This window comes from Acanthochromis polyacanthus, chromosome 1 (genome assembly GCF_021347895.1).
Source record: "Acanthochromis polyacanthus isolate Apoly-LR-REF ecotype Palm Island chromosome 1, KAUST_Apoly_ChrSc, whole genome shotgun sequence".
Lineage (NCBI taxonomy): Eukaryota > Metazoa > Chordata > Actinopteri > Pomacentridae > Acanthochromis > Acanthochromis polyacanthus.
This window is the reverse complement of record NC_067113.1, coordinates 29805993-29830159: the sequence shown is the minus strand read 5'-3', so window position 1 is coordinate 29830159 and position 24167 is coordinate 29805993. Positions and strand designations below refer to the sequence as shown.

Sequence of the window (24167 nt, the reverse complement as noted above, 5' to 3'; positions counted from 1 at the left end):
ATCTGGCAATTACTCCAGTAGATGGGTGTTAGTTGTTGCCGAGCAACCACTGAGTCCAGTTCAGCGTCTGTAACTTTGCTGCTTAGTGAAAACTGACAATAGGTTGCTTTAAAAAAAAAAAAAAGTATGTTATTTATTTGGAACTTTTATTTTTGGATTTTTTAAATACTTGATTTCATTTGGATCTAAAGACAAAAAAATTAGAGAGTAAATATCAATTAATAAACAGTACATATACCCTTACCTGTACAGGCTTCAGTAATGTATATCTTCTGATAAATATAATGTATTATAATGTAGGTGTAGGACAAATCTTGATACAGATGGATATTTGTATAACATTTTATTTCATTCTGTCTTCTAACATTTTGTTGTCATTTTTAGTGTTGTATTGTTGCTCTGTTTGTGTAAAGCACCTTCCACCTGTGTGTTGACGGTTATTGCAGCCATGTGACTTGTGATCATGAGAGGACCTGAAAATAGAAAAATACACTCAAACTACGTGTGAAGTACATACAACAGACACAGATATGATTACAACAGTGTGTGTGATTGTCAAAGCTGCTAACAAACCAGGTTTGTCCATCAAATACTGATCAAATATTATTAAATAAGAGTTTGATCATTTGTTTGTCTAACCAGCAGTTATTTCTAATATGATTATAGAATCCTTGATGTTCATTATTCAAGGAATTTCTCTAATTTATCACAGTTTGTTAAACTTTTAAAGTTTCACATATGACTGATATTCTTGTCAGAGTTTGAATTACTGCTGATCAAAGAATTATCAGATTTAATTGTTACATTGGTGTCACCTCTGGTTGTTCTTTGATAGTTTAAATTATACTTGTTCCTGGGATTTTATTGTGTATTTTGAGGTTTTTTGGCCTTAGGAATAACCACTCTGGTGGAATTAAACTAATTGTGAATAGCCTATGAGACTTTATTTCTATGCTACTTAACTTTCAGAACATAGGTGCTCAAAAAATAAACTGTACTGCTGCAAACTAGAGAGAATATAAAACAGCTCACAGACCAATTTTAAACATTTAAGAACGTCTTGTACCCAGGGGAGCAAGCTTCCGTCAATTTTCGCCTGAAATTTCTACTGAAGATGTACGGAAAGTAAATTGAATGCTGTTCTTGAACTGTTTGGAGTACAGGCATGGTTGGGGTCTCCTTTGAAAGCTGACAACCTGAATTTTTACCCAGTGCAGTCAGAATTACTCTAGGTGCTACTGGCACAGAGTATTTTATGTTGGAACACACTGAATTAGGATGACTTTTATTCTTGCCTAAATTTTTTCCCTAATAAAACACAAGTGTGGCAGCACTGTGAGAGCTTGAAAACACAAAAAGGCAACAGCCTGGGGTCTTACATAGTTCAGGTCAAAATTTCAGAGCAATACTACAAGAAATGAGTGTTTCACACATGTATTTGTACTACTATGGCCAGGCGCTGTCAATTTTGGACACCCTCTGTACACCCTGGGCAAAAATGATATGTTCGTTTTTCAGCCCGTTTTCACATTATTTTCACTCCAAAAACTCATAAAGAACTCAAAAAAGGCACTTCAGAGCAGCTCCAGTGTGGATCAGACACAGAGAGACTGGGAGGGGGAGACAGAGAGCCTCCAGCTGCAGCCGTAGCCGAGGTGTGAAATGTCACACAACCCCGCTATTCAGCAGCTCATTGGCTATCAGCCCTGTCAGTCAAATGTTTCCTCCGACGTGATTTGCTCAGAATTTACTGACGAAATGAGGTAGGTCCAGATCGGTCAGTCTCGGCTACGGTTGGCCGTTTAGGGCTCAGAGGCAGGCCAGAGTCACTTGATTGGTTGAAACACGGTGTAAACATAAAGGAAAGACTTCAGTCGCCATTTTGAGTGCAAGACCGCATTGATATCTGTATGCTGAATAAAAATATGGACATAAATACAGTGAATATGAAAGGCGCAGCGCCGCCATGCGGTGAGTTGTGCCCTTTAAATTTTTGTTGTTTGTTGGAGAAATGTGTTTATATTACCCGCTGTGGTAATCACATCTGAAAGTAGTTTATACCGGCGGATTCATGAGAATCTAAGTTTTACATGGGTGTATAGTGTTTGTATAATCGCGTTTGCAGCTTCAGACATATAAGGAAATGCTTATGCAGTTCTCAAAGTGTCTGAAGCGCAACGGGTTAAATTCTGTGCTACCTTACATTTATCTGGTGATGCAGAATAAAACAGTATGCAAGACATATGAGCTTATTTATTAAATTGCAGTTAAACTAATTACAACAGAAAATAGCTTACAGACCAAATAAACAAAGTGTTATCTGCAAAATATATTCAGTGTAACATAAAGTAGTGTAACAATATTGTAAAAAGCCTGAATAAACAAGCAAAAAAGTTGAGAAAGTAAGTGAAAAGGTTGCATGTCTATATACAATATATAATAACACTAATAACATTTTTGCTCGTTCATTTAGATTTCATTGTTACACTAGTTTAGATTTTTTGTGTAAATCCAATTTTAAAACACCCCGGAAGCTTTAATTCTATGCTACTTTTCTTTGCTCATTGCTTTGTGTGTAAAATTACACACAAGATATATGAGCTCATAAAATCAATTAAACAAAAGAAAGGTTTTAAAACATGCAACCTTACTGACAGATTAGCTTACTGGTAATAAATAACAAGCCAATATAGAAAAATAAAACTCATTTTTGCTGGCTTATTTTGATTCTTTGAGAACATTTTGTAAGCTGGGAAGCTTCAGTCTCAATGTCAATGCTAAACACTTTCTTGAGTTTACAGAGGTGGGGTGTAATAAATCACTTTAAATAAAGTGTAATAGCCGGAGAAATAAACAAATGAAAAAGAAGTTCATGAACCTAATGAACGGCAAATCCATGTAGCGGCAATAATAATCAACTTTTTCTGCTCACATTGTACATTTGGTTGGCTATAGTTTTGCATGTCAGTTTTTTTTTTAGAATGGTGGGATGTAGTAAAGTGCCAAGATCTGTAACAATACTCTAATATTTCTCTTTATCTGCTTACATTGTAGGTTGTTGCATAAATAAGACTGCATGTCAGTTAGTTTAGAGTCTGACTGAGAAAAGTGCTAAGATCTGCAGCCTGTAATCAGCTGCTCCACACATTACAGACCGTGTGTGCATGTCGTGTTGTCGTGTTGTGTGTCTGACAGCCGGTGTTGTGTGTTTTGCTGGGACCTGCTGGACACGTGTCAGGTCCCGTTAATGTAAACAGTCCCATCAGCGCTGCTCGGCCGCGTCTGTGGAAATTTCCACTTCACCCCCATGAGGCTGCAGTTGAGGGCTCCACAACAAACATTTCTAAAGCGGCTCTTGGCCCATATCGGCACGGGGAAGTACATGCCTCCTCCCCGAACGAATCCTCTCATTTCCACGGCTCCCATTGGTCAGTGTGAAGGTGTGTCATCCTGCTGACGTCACATGCCCCTTTTGGAACGGTCCTTGCCCTCGGTAATAAAGTTTCCCAATGTGTGTTTTGTAACCTGTGTGTGTACATGAAGGGGTTGAGATGAGTAAAATACCTTTTGTTGGTTTAGTGTGACTACCGACGGGCGTGTCCATTTCCTCCACTCATCCTCCTCTTTCCTCACGTCATGAATATTAATAAGATAGAGCAGCCATAAGACCGCCCCCCCTGCACCACCGCGGACTCATTCAGCATCCAACAGCGCAACATCTCACTGCGCTTTCGTCAGACTGTCTGGTCTGGGCTCTACATTTTAGTGTCTGGGAGGGGAAAATGGCTCTAAGAGGACCACTTATCCGGGCGCTGCTCAGAACCCAGCTCGGTCATACGTGCCAACAAAGCAGGGCGCAATCCGTGGCCGTGCTCGGCGCGCCGTTTTCAAGAGGACAGGTAAGACGCATGACTTTTTCATGAGTCATATTCACAAGGCATACCATTTGACCACATGTCTAACTTTGATTTCCTCCCCGGCACAGAAAAGAAGAGGAGTGGAACACGGGCCTAAAGTCATCAGAGATGCGGGGCTCATCGAGCGGCTCTCCACTTTGGGTAAGCGAGACGCAGCGCGGAGGTAATGATAAATAATGCCGCTGCGTTATGTAACCGGAGATGGGTGGAACCTGCATTGGAAGGCGTTTAGACAGATTTAACTTCGCAACCTCCGCTTCACAGGCAGCTCGTTACATCACCGGAGAAACAGTAAATATAAGCATCTGACATGTAACCAAGGAGAGAGCTTAAAGGCGAACGACGCGGGTTGTGCGTAAAAAAAAACACATGACATGCGTTGGAAACATCACAAACCTCACACAACATCTGAGGAGATGCAGTAAAAAGCAACTAGACTTCTCTTTTAGGCTCATGGAGGCGTTTCATCTCTCCAAGAAGTAAAAAGAGAAGGATTGACCTGCTGTAAATCTGCACCATTCAAGGTGCTCTCTTCTCATTCGGGAAACCGCATGCCCGCTTTAGTCATGCTTTCCCCTCCTCTCGCACATGCTCGGAAGGGAGCGGGAAGAGGATGACTGCTTTGTTTCCACTGTGTCGTCAGAGAGCTGCTGTTAAAGCGCGTTTTGTGCGTGCGCGTCGCGGGGGGGGGGGGGGTTACGTGTCCGGTATCCAGCGTTGGAAGGTGGAGGAGCTGAAAGGAGACACCACAGGCGGACAGAATACCGTTTTCATTTTAGAGCCGGTGTCATGAGGATGCATTGTGATTGAAATTACATAAGAAAGGGCTGGCAAGGAGACAGAGAGAGGAGGAAAGTCCGACAGAGAAGCAGTGATAGCAGGAGGGAGGATAGCTGCTGAGTGTTTAAAAATACAACCAGGCAGTCTGCCAAGGCTCAGAGTCACACCATTTAACATCACATCAAATCAGATCGAGAGAATTTAGACTGGAAATTTAAAGCAACAATCAGAAAAGAAAGATAATTCATCAGTTTGCGTCAGTCTGTATGAGTCATGAAAACTTCCAATGAATTTATGGCCAACTTTGAAACTACATTGAATTAGCTTGTCCTAACAGTTATGATTCCAGATTTAAGACCTGGATCACAAAAGGTATTGAAGTCTTTTTTCAGATTGTAAAGGACAATCAATTAGAAAGTTTTGATACACTACAGAATAAATTCCACTTAGAGAAAGAAGTTTTTACAGGTACTTGCAAATTAGGAATTATTATGTTAAAGAAATCAAGGAAAACATTAAATATAATCCACTAATTGACCTTTTTATAAAAGCATATATATCAGAACTTACAAGAGCAATAATTTCTCAACTGTACAAAGCTATTAATAATCTCAACAGTCTCTCAACAAATTATATTAAGGGAAGATTGGAAAAGGAAGCCAACCTAGTTATAACAGATGGTGAGTGGGAAAATATATGGAAAAGCTCAAGTTCTCACATTTGGAAAGAATCCATCCATCCATTCTCTATACACCGCTTTATCCTCACTAGGGTCGCGGGGGGTGCTGGAGCCTATCCCAGCTGACTCGGGCGAAGGCAGAGGACACCCTTGACAGGTCACCAGTCTGTCGCAGGGCTACATATATAGACGAACAATCACACTCACATTCACACCAACGGGCAATTCAGAGTATCCAGTTAACCTCAGCATATTTTTGGACTGTGGGAGGAAGCCGGAGTGCCCGGAGAAAACCCACGCATGCTCAGGGAGAACATGTAAAACATTTGGAAAGAATTCTGTTGGAAAAGTGTAACTCGCTACTTTATAACACCATGTCAAAGTGCACATTTCTCACAAGGAAACAGTCAGTGTTGGAGAAAATGTGGTTACCAGAGAGCGCATCATTACCATGTGTTTTGGGACTGTCAGATTCTACAAAAATATTAGTTGGAAATTAACAGTGCTTTAAAACATATTTTTCAAATGACTATACCTTTCAACTTTAAAACTATGTTTTTAGGTTGTAAAACTAAAACAATGCAAATGATTGATGGATATCTTTGGTATATATCACTAGCAGCAGGAAAAAAAGGCCATAACAAAGAAATGGACGGAACAGAGACCCCCAACGATTCAGGACTGGGCCCAAATAATGACTGACATTTACAAAATGGAAAAGATCACCTCTGCGGTCAATTTAAAGATGGACTTCTTTCAAGCACATTGGGAAAAATGGGAGAAATATGCAAAACAGTACATGCCTGAGATTATATAGAGAAGGTTCCTTCAACTTGAGACAATACAATGTAACTCTCTGGAATTTCATTTGTTCTATGGTTTGTAATCAAAATATGTATACATAAAAATATGGGGGTAGAGACAGAAGAAGTTGTATAATCACACCTGCTTCTTGTTTTGTTTTTTTGATTGTTTATATTCTAACAACTCTGTAGCTTTGTTAATGTCTCATATCCTCCAATAAAAACCTAAATGAAAGAAAAGATAATTAGCTTGTCCTCTCCAAACAGACGGATTTTCAATTATTTTATCACTGATGCAATAACACAAGAGTTTAAGTTGATAGAGCTTTAAAAATCAACTTATTACAAGCAGTATGTATATGGTATTTGAAGGGAATTTTTAAGTGTTCACAAATGCGGGTAAAAATACAAACACATCTGAATTATAGTGTTTTGTTTTTCCAAAATATGGTTAGAAATTCTAAATCTATAGCTAAGAGTAGCAAGTAACAGCAGGCTAATGCACAAAGTTACAGTTTAAATTTAACGCGAGGCGCCACAAACAAGACACAAGACAGCAAAAAAAAATTGAAAACTAGATGCAAAAGAAAAATGAGCCATAAAACGGCACAAACAAGACACAAAATGACCAAAAACAAGACACTGAACTACAAAAAGGAAACACAAAATGACACGAATAAGAACAATGAGGCATAAAAGACACAAAATGACAAAAATGAGATGCAAAAGAAAAATGAGACATAAAACAAGACACACAAATGAAACACAAATAAAACACAAGCAAGATGAAGAAAAATGAGATGCAAAACGACACAAAAGAATACGACATGATAAAAACATGTCACAAAGTATAAAGTGTTGTTGATTCTATGATGATATAAATACAGTGTTTTATTGGAAAGTCTAGTTACAGTATTAAACAGTCAACATCACATTCTACTATATAGTCTGTAGTCGATTAAACATTATTTAACTGTTTAATGACAGCTGTAACCCTGCAAAAAAAGAAACAGTAAAATACCAGCACTGCTCTTAGTCCTGGTGCCATAAAAGAACTGTTTCTAGTTCCGCAAAGAACCTTTTAGCAAGAAATTCATTAAAGAACCATTTTAAAGAATAATTTCTGCTTGGAATTTGTGAAATTGTAACAGAAATTTCTTACTGTTGTCTTATGTTTCATTGATCAAATCATTAATCCATTAATTGAGAAAATAATCTGCAGATAAAACCATAAAAAAACATAATTGTTAAATCCAATAAAAATGAAGGAAATTTAGAAGCTACTTTATAGAACAACATAAAGGACCATCCTGAGAGCCAGAGAGGAACCTTTATTCTTCTGAGTGTTCTTATTTCTTTGTGAAGGCCAGACAGTTTTGTGCACATGAGAGCTCTTATAAACTATTAGAAGCTTTTCTGTGTAATCCTAATTCGTTTAAATATCAGGAATGGTTGCTGAAGTTCTGCCGATAAAGCTCGTGCAGATTAAACTAGATAAATGGGACACTTATGTAAAAAGTGTCCTTGTTCGGTTCGGCTCAGGACAGTCGAGACGTCACGCCGTGTTCAGCCAGCGTTCGGCTTCTTTTTTTGGCTGCAGGTTCTGGGTCAGTGTTGAATTTTTCAGCAGTTTGTACCACCAGTTTCCAGACTTATTCAAAGTCCCTGCAGAGTTTAAGAGTTTGTACAAGAGCTGCAACTAAACCCTCAGCTAAATGCACTAATATTATCCTAATACTTTATATATATACACAATCAGAGGCATTTTATACTGTATGTGTACTTTGTATTGACAATAATGTAAGAGCTTTAAGATACTACAAAATCATATTGTTAAAATGCATCTGTATGGGAACAAGGAGAGAAATAGTTCTGCAAAAAAGTCTTCCACCAAAAATAGTAATCACTGTATGTACCTTCCGTTCTATGAGCGTTTATGTGTTTTATTCTTGGGGTTATGCCACCTGAGGCCACCCTTTAGCTGCAGCCCTGTCTAGGCTACTTAAAGTCTATCTGTGGTCCAGACACAGATAAGTCTTCTTGGAGTAATAAGGACACTGGAGGTTAATATGGGGCCACGGGGGACACGAGATAGAGTACTAGCACCACAATAAAGTCAAGAAAGCTTCAAGTAATTACTGCAGTGTGATTTAAAGTAATTGTAATTAATCTGGTTTATATTTGATTGAGATAATGACCAATGTGCACAAAGGAATGTCTTTAAATTTCACATTACAAAATTAGGTATCATGTTACATTTGACAGTAAAAAAGATAATACTAGAATCTATGCAGGCCACTGCACTGGATGGTAGCGCTAAACCAGTTCATCTAGTTGATCAACAACTCTTTTGATAACTGAGTGATCAGTTTGTTTTTCCCCCTAATTTGAATATTTTCTGTTTTGTTTTTTCACTTCTCTATTACAGTAAACTGAATGTATTTGTGTTGTGGATGGAACAAGACATTTGTCAGTTTAAGAAACCATTTTCTGTCATTTTACAGAACAAATAACAAACTGATTAAGCCAGATAGTAATGAAGAGATTAATCGACAATGGAAATACTTAGAAAAAGTCAGTTCCAGCTCTGCTCCCTGTGAAACCAGGTGTTGCTGTTAACTCTACACAGGAGTGAAACTTGGCCTCCATTCGCACGATGAGGCTGTTATAAATACACTGACTATAGAGAACACCACAGACAAAGCAGAAGTCTACTGTCATGATACCTCTGGGTTGAACAGGGTCAAAATAAAGTCACCAAGGAGCACAACAGACTGTTCAGACGCCTATAAATTACCTTTGTAACAGCAGGTATTATTATTATTCAGCTTATAAAGCATCAGAAAATGATGAAATATGTGGATCAGTGTCTCCAAAAGTCCAAGATGATGTCCTCAAGTGTCCTACTTTGTCTACGACCCAGATTTATTCAGTTTACTGTCAGAAACTAGACAGTAATTACATTTAAAAACCTGCAATCAGTGGATTTTGACTTGCATTTTTAACTTAACGGTTGACAGCTGATTAAATAATCACTGCAGCTCTCATCATCACATATAAACATCTAGATGAGTGACAGATGAGGGCGATCGGGACAGATCTGGACAGTTACAGCTCGGTGATCCCAGCGTCTTCAGTTGCAGACATCAGCTGTAAACATCAGCGGGTACACAAGAGGCCTCGGCGTCCTCATACGGAGCATTCAGCAGTTGGCACACTTTTCTGCATGTGTACATTTAAATCAAATATAAAGAGAAATGTTCCAGAAATACTTTAAACTGTATGGAATTATGATTAAACTGCAGAAAAACTGACGTCTTTTCTTATTTTTTTAATGTAGTTTGATTGGTTTATGGTAATACTTTGTATACTGGTATAGACTACTAATAGTGTAATCCATTTTTAAGTATGTAATATATCAAATTATGATCAAAACCATTGCTTTTTCGTTTAATTTCATGTCTCAAATGTTTTTAAACCTATTTCCGATGTGCTTTTTGACAACTTTACGTTGGTAATTTTGTTTTCTCCCTTTACAGTGTCACAGATAGAAGTAAATTCTATGGAAAAAAAAAGAGCTTCAAGAGAGCATTGCTCTCTTACTGTTGCCTACAAACACATTTTGAAACATTCAAATCAGAGTTTGGAGGCAAATACTTGGCTCTGAATCAGCTTGTGGTGGCCTGATGTCAAACTGGCAGCAGTGAAGAAAAGATACAGCTGCAGCCCGACACATGAAACCAAACACTAACTGAACTAAATACCAGGTTGTCTTGCCATCTGTAAGCTCTCAGGTTTGCTGTACAAACAGTTTCAATAAAAAATTCACACATGTAAAGAAACCAGTAATCCTATAGAGTTACATGCAGTAAACGGTCCAGTTAAGTGCTTATAGGAGCTGTATCTTGATTTTTTTTTTTTTAATGGATGAAAACTTCCTGCAAGTCGCTTTAACGCACTTTTGAATTGTCCTGCAAGAGATGTTCATGATTGCATCGACTCATTACTATTCCTGTCCTGTCTACAAATGGTAATGAGGCGCACCGGCTGCCCTCAGATCAGCAGAGTAACACTAAACCACCATCAAGGCTCACGTTACCACATGAACCCTAATATGGTGATTCACATCGCTTGTTTACTTCGCAGTCCGCGTCCTAAACTAAGTGGAAATTTCTCGGTCTTCACGTCTACGGCGACCTAGAATAGGGCAAACTGAAAACCTGAGCTGCGGCAGAGAAACGGGACCAGTGGAAAGTGCTCCGTCACTCAAGCTCCTTTGGCATCGAGTGACTCACCAGGCTGCAGGCCACACAGTCCACTCTTAAGTAACGCTGTGGCAGAAACAGATTAGGATTTTCAGATAACACCTGCAGCGTGGCACCTGGAAACATCCCAAACCCTTAGCTTGCAGGTTTCTTCCTTGCAGCAGTATCTGTCCTAAAACTGACCCCACACAACAAAACCTGCCATCAGGCTTAAAAGGCATGTTGTCTTTTAAAAAACAGTGACTCAGCATAAAGCTCCTCTGCTTAATGGTTGTTTTGCTCTGTTGTTGCGGTTTTAGACTACTCTGTGCACGACTTTGGCGACCTGAACTTCCACCACCTGGAGAAGGACGAACCCTACATGGACGTGAAGTTCCCTCGCTCTGTGGGCGGAGCTAACAAGATGCTGTCTGGTGCAGTGAGCAGAGCGATCGGTGCTGGACACACCCTGGTCATGCTGGGAGGCGATCACAGGTAATTAGCTCTAATGCAGATGATGCAGCGAGAACACCTCCCCTAAGGTCACGTAGCACAACCAGTGTAATATTTAGATATAGAGGGGTGACACATTAAAGCAAAACCCAACATAAAGTGTTCTTGTAAGGTGTTGGACCATTGCATGCTGCCACAACAGCTTCAGTGCTGCTTGATGTTGAATCACCAAGTGTCTGGAATGCTACTGGAGGGATAAAAACCATTCTTTCATAAGATATTCTTTCATTAGAAGGGTGCTGTTGAAGATGTCGTTCCACAATCTTCCTTAAATAGTGAATTGGGTTTAGATCTGGTGGCAGTGAAAGATATGAGTCCTATTATTTTCATCATTCAGTGACACCTTGTACCCAATCGATGGTGGAAAATATCACTTTCATCAGGATACAAATGCTTTGGAGCAACTATGTTTTCATCTCTGGACCCACATTCAGCCATTTGATCCCCTCACTGTCAGGTTTCAGGTTTTTCTTTTAATTTGTCACCCATCCAGAAGAAACTGAATATCATTTTATGTATTGATGATACGACTCCCTTGCAAGCCTATGGTCAGCATCTAAAGTGGCAAGATATAAACACCAGTTATTTATAAGGGCTCTCATCCTTCCACAGCCTTGCTATTGGATCAGTAGGTGGCCACGCCCAGCAGTGTCCTGACCTGTGCGTCATCTGGGTCGACGCTCACGCAGATATAAACACGCCCATGACTTCTCCATCAGGAAACCTCCACGGCCAACCGGTGGCTTTCATGCTCAAAGAGCTGCAAGACAAGGTGAGGAAAATAATAAGCTCACAGTAAAATCACTCACTTTGTAAACAGGCACTCACTGAACTAGATGCTGTAGCAGTGGTTACTTTAAGCAGTTCACATTGTTGGATTTAACATTAAAATAAATGTTGGGCTGAAGGTGCAATGTGATCATGTGCCTTCTCTTTATCAGTTTATGGCGGAAATGTTTTATTAATGTGAAGGAAAACACACTGTTCAGACACTAGGTGACAGCTCACAAATGTAGCTAAATATAAAGCAGTAAGGCTCTCGGGCCTTCTGTGTTTACAAATGTTTATACTGATGTAAGTTGACTTTTCTCATTGAACAATAAGTCAACACACATAGTACAGCAGTTTTTTTCCTGGGCGCAAGTATTTAGTCGTCAGTACAAACTGCTAAATGTGTAACTGATTTAAAATGCTTTACTCATTTTAGTTCTGGCAGTAAAAAAATAAACCAAGACATGTTGGATTGGATTTAGTTGCCAGTTATTTGTTACTAAAAACACATAACAGAATCACTCATTTTAACTGAGCTGTGTAACTCTTTAACAAGTAATACAAGTAACAATATTAATTCAAAATATTCTCAAAAGGAATCTTTGGATTTGTTGGATTTTTCATGTATAATTTTAGAGGGCATCACCCTTAATTTTTTATTTAGTCAGATACATTTCTACAATATATTTTATTGTAAAGTTTTAACCTTGATATTTACTGAAACAAAAAAAACAAACAATTATAAATAAATATGTAAATGTGTTGGAAAATAATGGTAACTTGACGTAAATAGACTTCAGCCCTGCATGAAAAAATGCTGCCTTGTACTTTACCCCAACAAACCCAGTTGTTGATGCAATGTTTTCTACTAAAAGTTGTGCTGTTTTCGTTTAATAAAGAACTTTTTTTTGGTTTCAGTCTCTTCATATATGTCTTCATATTACATTATGTCCATCTGCCGTTGCAGATGCCAGATATTCCCGGGTTCTCCTGGACGAAGCCCTTCCTCTCCTCGAGGGACCTGGTGTACATCGGACTGCGAGATGTTGACCCCGGAGAGTAGTAAGTACAAACTTTAACTATATGCGGCTAATTTTTCCAACATGTGGCCACTATGAAACTGATGTGTTTGATTTTTGCTGAGTGCAGCCACATCCTGAAGGACCTGGGCATCCAGTACTTCACCATGAGGGACATCGACAGACTCGGCATCCAAAGAGTCATGGAAGTCACTCTTGACCATCTTCTGGCGAGGTATGTTAAACAGATTATGGTATAAGTTCATTATCAGCTGCATTATTTATAATGCATATTCACATTTGAACGTTCTTACCTTGTCTGGACAGGAAACAGCGACCGATCCACTTGAGCTTTGACATCGATGCGTTCGACCCGTCTCTGGCTCCAGCTACAGGAACTCCAGTGAATGGAGGTTTAACCTACAGAGAGGGAATCTATATCACAGAGGAAATTCACAACACAGGTACAACAAACACCAACACAATGACATCTTATTAAAGACCCTCTCCAGTGAAATTCAGATGTTCCCAACAAACATTTACTTAAGCAACAATGAGGTACAAAAGACTCTAACAATGTAGTTGAGTAAGAAAATAAGTTATTATCTAACTTAGAAAACAATCAAACATTAAACAAATTCAATACCTGAAACAAGGGCAATCGAGATGTTATTTTTATTATTATTTATATTTATTTTATGTATTATTTATATTTATTGGCTCTGGTGAAAATCGTGTTTTATCTGTACTGAGAACTAATTAATGCAGCAGAATACACATTATCTAAAGTACAACATAGTGTCATCAACATAAAGATGTACCTTACAATCATACAGAGGAGACAATATTATCTATGTATACAGCGAACAGCAAAGGCCCCAGCATTGAGCCTTGTGGGACACCTTTTGCAACTATTTTGATGTCTAACCTGTGAATGTGTTGTTGTGCAGGTCTGCTGTCAGTCATGGACCTGGTAGAAGTAAACCCAGTCCTGGGGGCGAACCCCGAAGCCGTGGAAACCACCGCCTCTTTAGCGGTGGACGTCATCGCGTCGTCTCTGGGTCAGACGAGAGAAGGAGCTCACGCCTCCATCGACTCGATTAACTCTGCGAAAAACGACACAGAGCAGCTCTGCCTCTGAAAACATGGAGCAGAGCTATGAACTTTATCAGTGTCATGCCTGACCATTCCACAACCTTGAAGACAAGATCGACCCTATCAGTAGCTGATGTTTTAGTTTGCATCTCTTTGCAGTTTAGTGTCGTGTTTAAACCAAATTATTTCTGGATGCATCAAACTACGAAAGGGCTTTAAAAATGTTCCTATTGGTACTATTTAGACAAGCCTTTGATATATTTAGAAACCACTAGACTTATTGATGGGACTACTATTATTTTAAGCAGCAATATTAACTTATTTTGTTCTTGTATGTCATAACTTAAGTGTAAGAGAACACAGCTGCCACACATTTATCATGTGTTTGGCTTACAAGAAACTGAACCTGCTTCAGAGGTATGAAATACTAAGTTTGACTTAGTTTATAAAGTTCGCAGTCTGATGTGGACTTACACCGTTTTGTGGCTGTGCCAGTTAGTTACAACTAGTCATGTGCTATCACTTTCGGACCAGTTATGGTTTCTGTATTTACTTTAGAGTTTTACTTTTGTATTTTCACAATATGTGTGTGTATGAATATTTACTACATGAGTGCTCACGAAAACAGAAAGTATCCAGCATTCACTAAAAAGCTGGTAGGAAACAAGTGTTTGCATAATTAAGCCGATTTACTGCTTGTTCTGTATTTGACTTGAAGTGACTGAATGATTATTATTTCAAAGAGCTTCTTTTCTGGTCTTCCATAAATGTGACTACATTTTTTCTTCATTTGTACATGTGTCTTGTTTCCTCCTTACACCGATTTTATTTTGATATCAAGGTGTGCCGTATAACTAAACCTTTTAATTTCAACATGACAAATCCACAAGTCCATTAAGACAGTTAATATAATTGAAGAGTTCTACTGTTGACCAAACAGGTTAGTTATTGAGTGCATTGAAATAAACTTCAGCATGAGACACTACTGCACAGGTAAAAACATTGTTACATACACTGGTCAACTTTGAGATATTTTGCTTCCATGTTTCCTTTCAGATTACTGGAAAGAAAACATACAAAATACACATTTAGGTGTTTATTTTATTAATTTTTTACCAAGTGGTATTTTTTGCAAATAAATAATTAGATAATACCTCATTTGCACATTTAAACATATCATTTCAGAAAACTTGCACTATGAAAAAATAACTCTTAATATAAGTAATAAACTGGGGAAGTTTCATGGCGATAAACATTTAATAGTGAATACATATATCTTTAAAAAAAAAATCCTGAGTTAGTCTGAAATCTCCTCTCCAGTAGCACCTTCATCATCTTCATATACCAAACTTTCCACTTTTATTTATTCTATATTCTACTGGATTATGTCAAATAACTGGCATATGTAATGAAGCCATGCAAAAATTTTGCCTTCATACTATGAATATTGTCTCAGGTATTCTCGAAATACATGGATGCGGGTCTAAATGTCCCACTTTTTAGTTAGTTTCAAAGGCAAAAGCAAAACTACAGCAGCTTAATATCTATGACACTGAGTCATAGTAACAAGCATTGGTACCCTGGATGTGTGATCTGTTCACTGGTAATTCACTGGAGAAAACTGAACAAAAGTGCATTTAGGGTCGACTATGAAGGGTCGCATCAGGATGTGGGTCAGGTGCAGATGAAGGGCCGCATTTTTATCTACATACTGTGGGGTCTTACCAGGATATTTTAATTACCTATGTAATTTTGTATAAAAAAAAACCTTAACATTTAAAGTAGTCAGGTAAACTTTTTACAAGAAATAAAATTGGAGTGTCTTTACCTTAATACTTAAATATGTTAGGTAAACAGCTAGAAAAATACTGTAGGGTCTTAACCTCAATATTTCAATTACTCACATAAATTTATATAATAAATAATAGTGTAGGGTCTGAAGTTTGATGTGGGGTCTTGGACGTAATATTCAAATTTGTTGGGAAATTTTTTGTCAATAATGTAGGATCTTAACCCTAATGTTTAAATTTGCAGAATAAATAATATTGTAGGGTTGTGTAACCTTAACATGAGGTAATGAATTCCAATTCTGTAGGACAGAAGCGTATTTAGGGCCAACTATGAAGGGTCACATCAGGATGTTGGTCAGGTGCAGATCACAGGTCTCATATTTACCTCCATGTTGGTACCAGTCTCATCTTCTGTGTCAAAACTATTCTCTATGCATCAAGTATGATAGTGCAGGGTCTCAATTTCAATATTTAAATTAATTGGATAACTTTGTATAATAAACAATATTATAAGGTCCTGAACTTAATATTTAAATATGTTGGGCAAATATCTATAATAATATTGTAGGGTCTTAACCATTACATTTAAAGTAGTCAAATAATTTGGAAAATAAACAAAATTCCAGCATCTTAACTTTATTTTTTAAATTATTTAAGCAAATTGTTTAATAAATAATATTGTAGGGTCTTGAGTTTAATATTCCATTTAGCTAAGGAAAATTTGTACATTAAACATTATTTTAGTTATCGAGGGAATTTTGTATCATATATAATACTGTATATTAAATTTGCAAAAAGAATAATATTCTAGGGCCTTAACCTCAGGTAACCTAGTCATGTAAATTACTGTAATCTTACTTTTCTATTGGAAAGCACTTTGAGTTGATGTCTGCTGTTTTAATGTGCTGTATAAATAAAGGTTACCTAACCCAACCACCTGCTCCACACAAGCAGGTCACCAAACATGTTTGTGCACTTTGCATCACACCAGGAAGGCATGATATGGCTTCAGGAGGAAAAACACGGTGGCAGATGCACCACTTCACTGACACGGCACCATAAATAACCTTATCACCCATTATTTGAGAATTAATTCCGTAGTAACAGATGCTGTTTACCAGCTCTAACCTGTCCTGGTGCTCCAGCCTGTCATGCCACAGCGGATGTTTTTCCTAACTCTTAACTGGCTGCCTTCCCTGGAAACACCAGATACAGTGCAAACTCAGGTTAAACATTAGCTTTAATAACATCAGGGCTGGCAAATAATGAATTTCTGTGCCTATTTGTAACAGTGATTTCTGAATTATACAGTAAACAGACATTAACGATTAAAAACATTGCATCTGTATTAAGACTTTCTGAGTCCAATTTTTACATTCGCTACAGAATCAGCTGGTATGTTATGTTGATTCATTTTACAAAGCAAAAAAAAGGAGCTGAATTCCAACAGTTATGTATCTCGATCCTCTTAAAACTGCGGCGTTTATGGGTAACATTTCACAAATACTGTTGGAATCAGTAGATCGTTTGTCCAAATCCTTGCAGAGAATCATCCGTGGCTCCTGTAGCATCATTCTGCAGGGCCTCATTGGCATCAACAGACCAATAAAAGGCTGAAAATATCAGTTCAAAGAGTCTCTGTGGGTTTGGTCCATTAACAGGTTCAATAATGAGCCGTTTTTCACCTGCCCATGGACAGAATCTCCTCACAGGAACAGCTGGAAAAAGCAGAACAGTGTTATTGCTACCGGACAGTCAGTGGAGACGGATGAGGAGAGTCTGGATCCACAGCTCAGAACGTTTTGTACAAAGTTTGCTCATTTGTGTTGGAAGAACTTCAGGTAAACCACAGCTCCCAGAATGGCCAACTCCATTAAAATGATGATGGCTAATAGCAGCTTGTTGGTCACCAGCCTGCAACACAGAAGAGGATAATCAGCAGTCATGTTCCATAAATATGCATAAAATAAGCCTAGACTGCAGAGTAAACTGTTATATATTAGAATTATCTGATTAGTTAATTAGAAGATGGTCAGAAAACCGTTACGCACACGATGCTGATGTGATGACTGGATGTCATTCATGGTAAAATAACATTTAAAGATGTCATTTCTCACTATATTCTGACATTTTACAGATTAAACCACTAAAATTTTGTAAAAATATTGTCATTTTTCATTATCTTCTGTCAGAAATTCAGTAATTAGCCATTTTTTTTCAGTTACAGAGCTTGTTAAAGTTTTTCTTTTTTTTCATTTTTCTTTTTTATGAGAAAAAAAATAGTTGTTTTAAGAATGTATAATTTTATTTTTTATGGGCGCCCATATAGCTCCACGGGTTAAGCGTGCGACCCATGTACCCTATCATCATCATCACTGTGACTATCAAATAAAAGCCGAAAAGGCCAAAAAAATAACTTTAAAAGAACGTATAATTTTTTGTTAGCTGAATGCATAAAATGAAATTATTGTACTGTAATATTGCACCCGAAAAAAAACATTCATTCATTGATAATGATGATAATAATAATAATAAAGAGAAAACATACAGTACAGTCCAAAGTGCTTCACATTACAACAATAAGGTACAAATTAATCATTACAAGGGCTAAATGATTATGGCTGATGTAATAATTATTTTGATCTATATTGAGATCACACTTATAGTATAATTTCATCGCACGTACACATTCAAATAAACAGAGCTCTGATTTCACTTCAGTGTCGTACTACATTCCTGCTAATGTAAATAACATATCCTTCTCAAAAATTCAGAGCATCTCTTACAGGCAAAATAAAATAAAACTTGATACTGCTTATTGACAGGCACTATAATTGTCAAAGTTCCCTAAACGCCTCACATTCAGACTATAGAAGACGCTAGCAAGGCGGTTGTGCAGGAGAAGCTTCTAGTCTCGAGTAAAATAAGGCGTTCTAACGTCACATTTACCAAAGTTGAAACAAAGTCATTTGATCTGCACTGGCTGTTTTCCATGATTGGATGATTTTTTTGTTACATCAATACTGAAAGTAATGATGTTATTTTAACTTTGGGAGGTAAAAATCGTGATTACTGTTTGATTAATTGTGCAAGAAATACACCACATCACTGCACACAAACGATAACAACAAAGAAATCTGTGGGAATAAATGCACTGAGCAAGAGGAACGACATCAAACTCAAAAAATGAACATTTCACATCCAATCATTTAGCTCATTGATAAGAAAGTCAAATAAAATCTCCTCAGGGAGGCACTCACCGCCGTGACATGGCACGTAGAATTTTTCGACTTCGACTGAGGTTCTCTCCGGTATTTACCAACTACACAGACAAAAAGCCAAAAGAAACAAGAGATTTAACAGACTCATCAGCTTCTCCCCACACTGACTTAATAAAACTGTTTTATCCCAGAGCAAAGCTGCACCATCTAGTTAATCAAATGCTGCATCATTAAAGATCCCATAAAACAAGAGAAACAGCTGATCAAAACTTCTTCCCACATGAAGGTAAGTGTCATGAGAATTCACAGCTCACTCTGTCTCTGGTTCGGTCCAGCTGTTCTCTCTGTTCTCCCAGCTCCTCGATGATATCTGTACCGATCTGCTCCGTCTCGGTGGCGATTCGCTGACTTCGTTCGATACTCTGGCTGGCGTTGTTCAGAGCGTCTGTGCCCTGGAGGAGCAAAGCTCTCTGGGACTGGAGGTGTGTCTGCACAGGAGGGCAAATACGGGCAAATTTTGGGTTAATAGAAATAGGATAATAATAACAGAAACAACATTTACATGACAAAAAATACACTTATGTGTTTATTGAATATGTTTCACCAACTCTTAACCCTCGTGTCGTCCTGCGGGTCAAACTGACCCGTTTTAAAGTTTGAAAATGTGATTAAAGAAAATGTATTTTCACAGTGTAACTTCTGATGTCCACATTTTCAACATTTTTGGGGAAATTTCGCTGGATTTTGGTGGATTTTTTGTGAATGATCTTCAAGAAAATACTATAAGTTCCACTGATATATACATGTAATCACTTTAGATATTTTTAGGATTTTTTTGGAAGATTTTTACTCATTTTTTGAAAATATGTAAGATTTTTTTTTACCACTTTTTTAAATAAAACTTTTAAGGAATTATTGGAATTTTCTTCCTGAAGGTTTTGAAAATTTTCAGAAACTTGTTGAATTTTTAGATTTTTTTACAGACAAGGAAATTATATTTTTTGGTGCCCGTAAATAAAGACAACAGGAGGGTTAATATACAAAAATATATATACAAAACACCAAAGCCATCATTTTCCACTGATATTTTAAATAGTTCCAATATTTCTGCTTTTAAATCTTAACTACTCTTTCAGATGCACTGTAACTGTCTTGACATGTCCTCATATTGTACAATCATTCGTGATTTTTAGATCTAAAAAGACAGTATTCACACCTTACAGCTGCATTTCAACATACTTATGATACAATATGATCACAGTAACAGAATTAATTAAGGATTCGGGTTGTGGTAGTTCCTCTGGTATTGAGATGACGTTTTGCTCTGACAGTCTACACTCACACTTTGCTGATTCTGTGATGAATAGATGCCGTGATGACTTCCTTGCACCGGCTGCGATGGGAATCCAAACCCAGGTGCAGAGTTCTTCATGTCCCTCTGCAGCTTCCCCAGATCTCGGTGGTACAGACGAAGCTTTGTGCTCATAGCGTTTCGGTAGGACGGAGGGGCGGCACGCAGCTCCTCTTCCATTCCTTGGAGCTGGAGACAGATAAGAAAATTGTATTACGTAACACAAGAGAAGGATAAGATCTGTCTTGAGCCGACAAGAAATTTAGGCACTTTACAGACTTTATTTCAAAGGGAAAATGGGTCAGTCATCTGTCTAGCTGTCCCTTGCTTGAAAGTTAGTGGTGGAAAATAACTTTCTACATCTACTGCATTGTAGAGGGAAATTTTCCTTTTAACTTCCCTACAATTCTTTGACTGTTAGAACTACCTTGATGCTTAACAAACACACACATGACCAGTGGATAAAATACAGTGCATTCTTCAAAGTTTCATCTGTTAAAGTGTATAAAATACATAGAATGATCTCTAACTCAATACGGAATATTAAGATGTGGTTTACATTAATGTGTAGTTAAAAAATAGAACTCATTCTTACATACTATATAGTGTTCTTGCATGCCATTTAGTATGAAAGTGTAGATCTTAGAGAGCACTCCTGCATCTGTCAGTCGGAGCTGTAAATCACACTTTAAGCTGGTTGACTATTGTTTAGCTAGTTGTGAACCTGGTTGGAAATAGTACTTTTGTGTAAAGCTAGGAGAATAACTAGTTGTGGGAGGAATAGCATAAATAAATGTCTTTATATTTTAGCAGCTTTATTTTACACCTCAAACTTTGAAACAACCATAAAGCACAATAACAATGGATTTTTACAGCATGACACTTTCAATTTCTAACTATCACCTGCTAGCTTAAGTGTGTTTCCTCAATCAGCCAGGTGTGGTTGACAGAGGAAACAAGATGTTTGTGGGTGAAACAGGCCTCATATTTATATCACTGAGATGTATCGTTTAGAATTAATTTAAGAGATTCACACGTTAACAAGTCAGCAAACTTCACCCGTGGTTTAAGTAGATTTAAGCCAGCTGTAGCTTCACAAACACATAAAGTAGAGAGCAGCTCACCACTTCTTCAGCCTCCCCTTGTCTCTCATCGAAGCTCCTCACCAGCCTCTTCCTCTCCTCTGCAGGTGTGACAGCGAATATTTTAGTTTCACAGCACATAATTTCTTGTCAAGCGTCAGTTATGGTGAAGCTAATGTTAGCTGGCTAACAACAACAGCAGCTGTTTACCTCCGTAGACTTTCAGAGCTCTGTCCGGCATCAGCTTCAGCTCCTCGTACAGAGATTTGTAGATTTCATGAAGCTTCTCGAACTCCTCCGACGACATCGTGCTGGTAACTGTAGCTCAGTTGCTTCTTTGTGAATAAAACTATTTCCTTTGAGCAGCTAAATCCAGAAATAACCTAATCCAGTAGTTTTGCCCTCAAGTTAATCAGAATCCCGGGACTTCCGCATGATGGGCCTTGTGACCGAGCGCCTGAAACTCCGGAGCAAAAATAAATAAAAACACATTTCAATTTAGTAATTTTATTTAAAATATAGACAGATAAAATCCATATTTCGCACATAATCTAATTTACAAAAATATTAAGAAACATGAAAGGAATTAAATTTTAAAAATCATCGATGACTTTTTTCATTCAGGCATGGTGCAGACAGCTTTAACATAACACATGCTTCTGGGAAATGTAGTTATTTGTGTGTTTTACAGCCTTTATTGGCAACAGAATAACGTTACAATACAACAAACAGTACAGGCAGTACTGAGGAAGAACAAGTAAGCATCTGTAATAACAGCGCAATCAGAATAAAAACTATACAATGCAAAACGCACATTTTTTATACGCCTGTGATTTTGCAACTTATCTGTAATTTAACAAAGCTTGTTTTGATAAATCACAGACTATATCTATTAAGATCACAGAAAAAATTCACTTACTTTAATGTACATGTTGTAAAAGGAAGAATTACGATATGTAAAAATATTATTTTGATGAAGACATTATTTCAGCCTGTTACCTTGTAAATTAATGCCCCCCCCCCCCCCCCCGAGATTTTACTATTTAATATCTGTAACAAAACAGGGGCAATGTGCAAAATAAGTGTTTGCCAATCAAATAATAAAAAGTATATGTGAAATATAAATAATATTTCTTTCTGTTTTAAATATGATATAATTTTTTTAAAATGTGCTTTTAAGGTGAAATGTAAAATCAATTGTGTTTTTTAAACAGTTAACATGTAAATTAACCTTTTTTTCTTAGATTTTATGAGATACAATCAGTAATCAAACAAACTAGGGAGTCTGTTTTTTTAAAAAGTGTTTCAACAATAGTTTGCCAATCAAATAATATCAAATATATTTAAAATGCTTTTTCTTTCTGTTTTACATACAGTAATAAAATAAAATAAATAATAAATAAACCCTAGGGTTTCAATAGGGTCCTTGGCACCGTCAGTGCTCGGACCCTAAATATAAATAAAAGTGTCCATTTGAGGTCAAATGTAATATATAGAGGTGGGTAGAGTAGCCAAAAAAATTGTACTTAAGTAAGAGTAACGCTACTTCAAAATAATATAACTCAAGCAGAAGTAAAAAGTAGCCATCCAAAAAATTACTCAAGAGTAAAAAAGTATTTGGTGAAAAGTCTACTCAAGTACTGAAAGTACTGACTAAGTGTTTGATTGTAATGTCTGATTTATTTTTTAGAAATGATGTAATCAGACAGACAAAAATATAAAATAATGTGCAAATTCTGGTATTTACAAATAATAATTTAAAAAACTGCAAAAATAAACATTTTTACAAAATGACAAGTTAAGGCACAAAAAACACAAACTTCCAAATCTCAGTTTTTCACAACATAAAGCTTTTGAAACAAACACCTGTAGTAAGGTAATGTTTGTATGTTTGAACAGTGCAAACTACTTCCAGTGAAAAGACATACTGCATGCTCATAGAGTCTATGACATTCACTGTATGTGAATGCTGTATCCCTCCTAAATTTCCTTCACTAAGCCAGCCCTCTGGACTTCCAGTAAGCTGTGTTCCTATTGGCTGTCCAGGTGGATGCTTGGTGTTATCAGGAACACCTGAGCAGCTCAGTGTTGTCCTGCTTTATTGCAGTCAAACATTTCCTCTGCTTCTCTTCACCACTAAACTGGGTTTGCTTTAGTTTGTTCTTTAGGCGTTGGCTTGCAGCTTCCAGCAGTAAAATCCTCTTTGATGTGTTTCTTGGTGTGTTTTAGGGCTTTGTACTGGATAGTTGTCTTGGTAAATGTGGTTCTTTAGCCACAGTTAGCACATGGTACTAATGTGTGCAGTCATTAGTGAGTTTAGTGCAGCTGAGTTGTGTCTTTAGAGGTTTTGGTCAGACACATTCTGTATTCTTGTTTGTGGTCGGTTATCCAGAAGGTATGAGTTCCTGTCCTGATTCTCTATTTAAAGAGCTTCTCTGATAGGCTGCAGGAGACTTTAGCATTTGGGTTGTGCTAGTTTGGTTTTTGTACGGTTTCATTTGGATGACTATCTTGAGGCCCCTCCATGTGGTTTAGTGAGGTTCTCTGGAACAGTTCTACAAAGCAACCTGCAGCAGAAGAGACTTTGGGAGTTTGTAGGAAGTTCTGGAGACCAGACTTTAGAGCAGCAGAAACATTTGTCAGCAGTTTGAGCAGGAGAAGGTGAGCTTCAGAGTAGAAATGAGAAGGAAACCTTCTTGACCCGTGTGGTGATGTACTGTACCAAGAGTTTGAGCAGGTTGTGAAGAGTCGACTCATTAAAGGAGAAAACAGGAGATGTTGTTGGTTTTTCTGTCGCTCTGCAGTTTCTTGAGACTGAATATCAAGTTTCTATTTTAAATGATTTACTGTGTGAGCCCAAGAAGGCTTCAATAAACTCCCTCCATCCCCTGGACACAACACA

The 24167-nt window shown here is 37.5% G+C and overlaps 2 protein-coding genes across 2 annotated transcripts; one reads left to right on the top strand and one right to left on the bottom strand.

Annotated features, from left to right (window-relative positions):
- The first annotated feature begins 3669 nt into the window (after positions 1-3669).
- arg2 (arginase 2) lies at positions 3670-14610 on the top strand. The gene is made up of 8 exons (XM_022219232.2): positions 3670-3899; positions 3986-4058; positions 10744-10918; positions 11549-11708; positions 12675-12769; positions 12857-12961; positions 13054-13190; positions 13677-14610. Exons 1-8 carry the CDS (start codon positions 3783-3785, stop codon positions 13865-13867), a joined length of 1053 nt encoding a protein of 350 aa, XP_022074924.1. The 5' UTR covers positions 3670-3782; the 3' UTR covers positions 13868-14610.
- A 2223-nt stretch (positions 14611-16833) lies between these two features.
- vti1b (vesicle transport through interaction with t-SNAREs 1B) lies at positions 16834-21724 on the bottom strand. Its single transcript, XM_022219233.2, has 6 exons — positions 21476-21724; positions 21308-21366; positions 20175-20372; positions 19147-19320; positions 18872-18933; positions 16834-17525 (listed from the first exon to the last, which is right to left on the bottom strand). The coding sequence occupies exons 1-6, from the start codon at positions 21570-21572 to the stop codon at positions 17429-17431; spliced, it is 687 nt and encodes a 228-aa protein (XP_022074925.1). The 5' UTR covers positions 21573-21724; the 3' UTR covers positions 16834-17428.
- Between the last annotated feature and the right edge of the window lie 2443 nt (positions 21725-24167).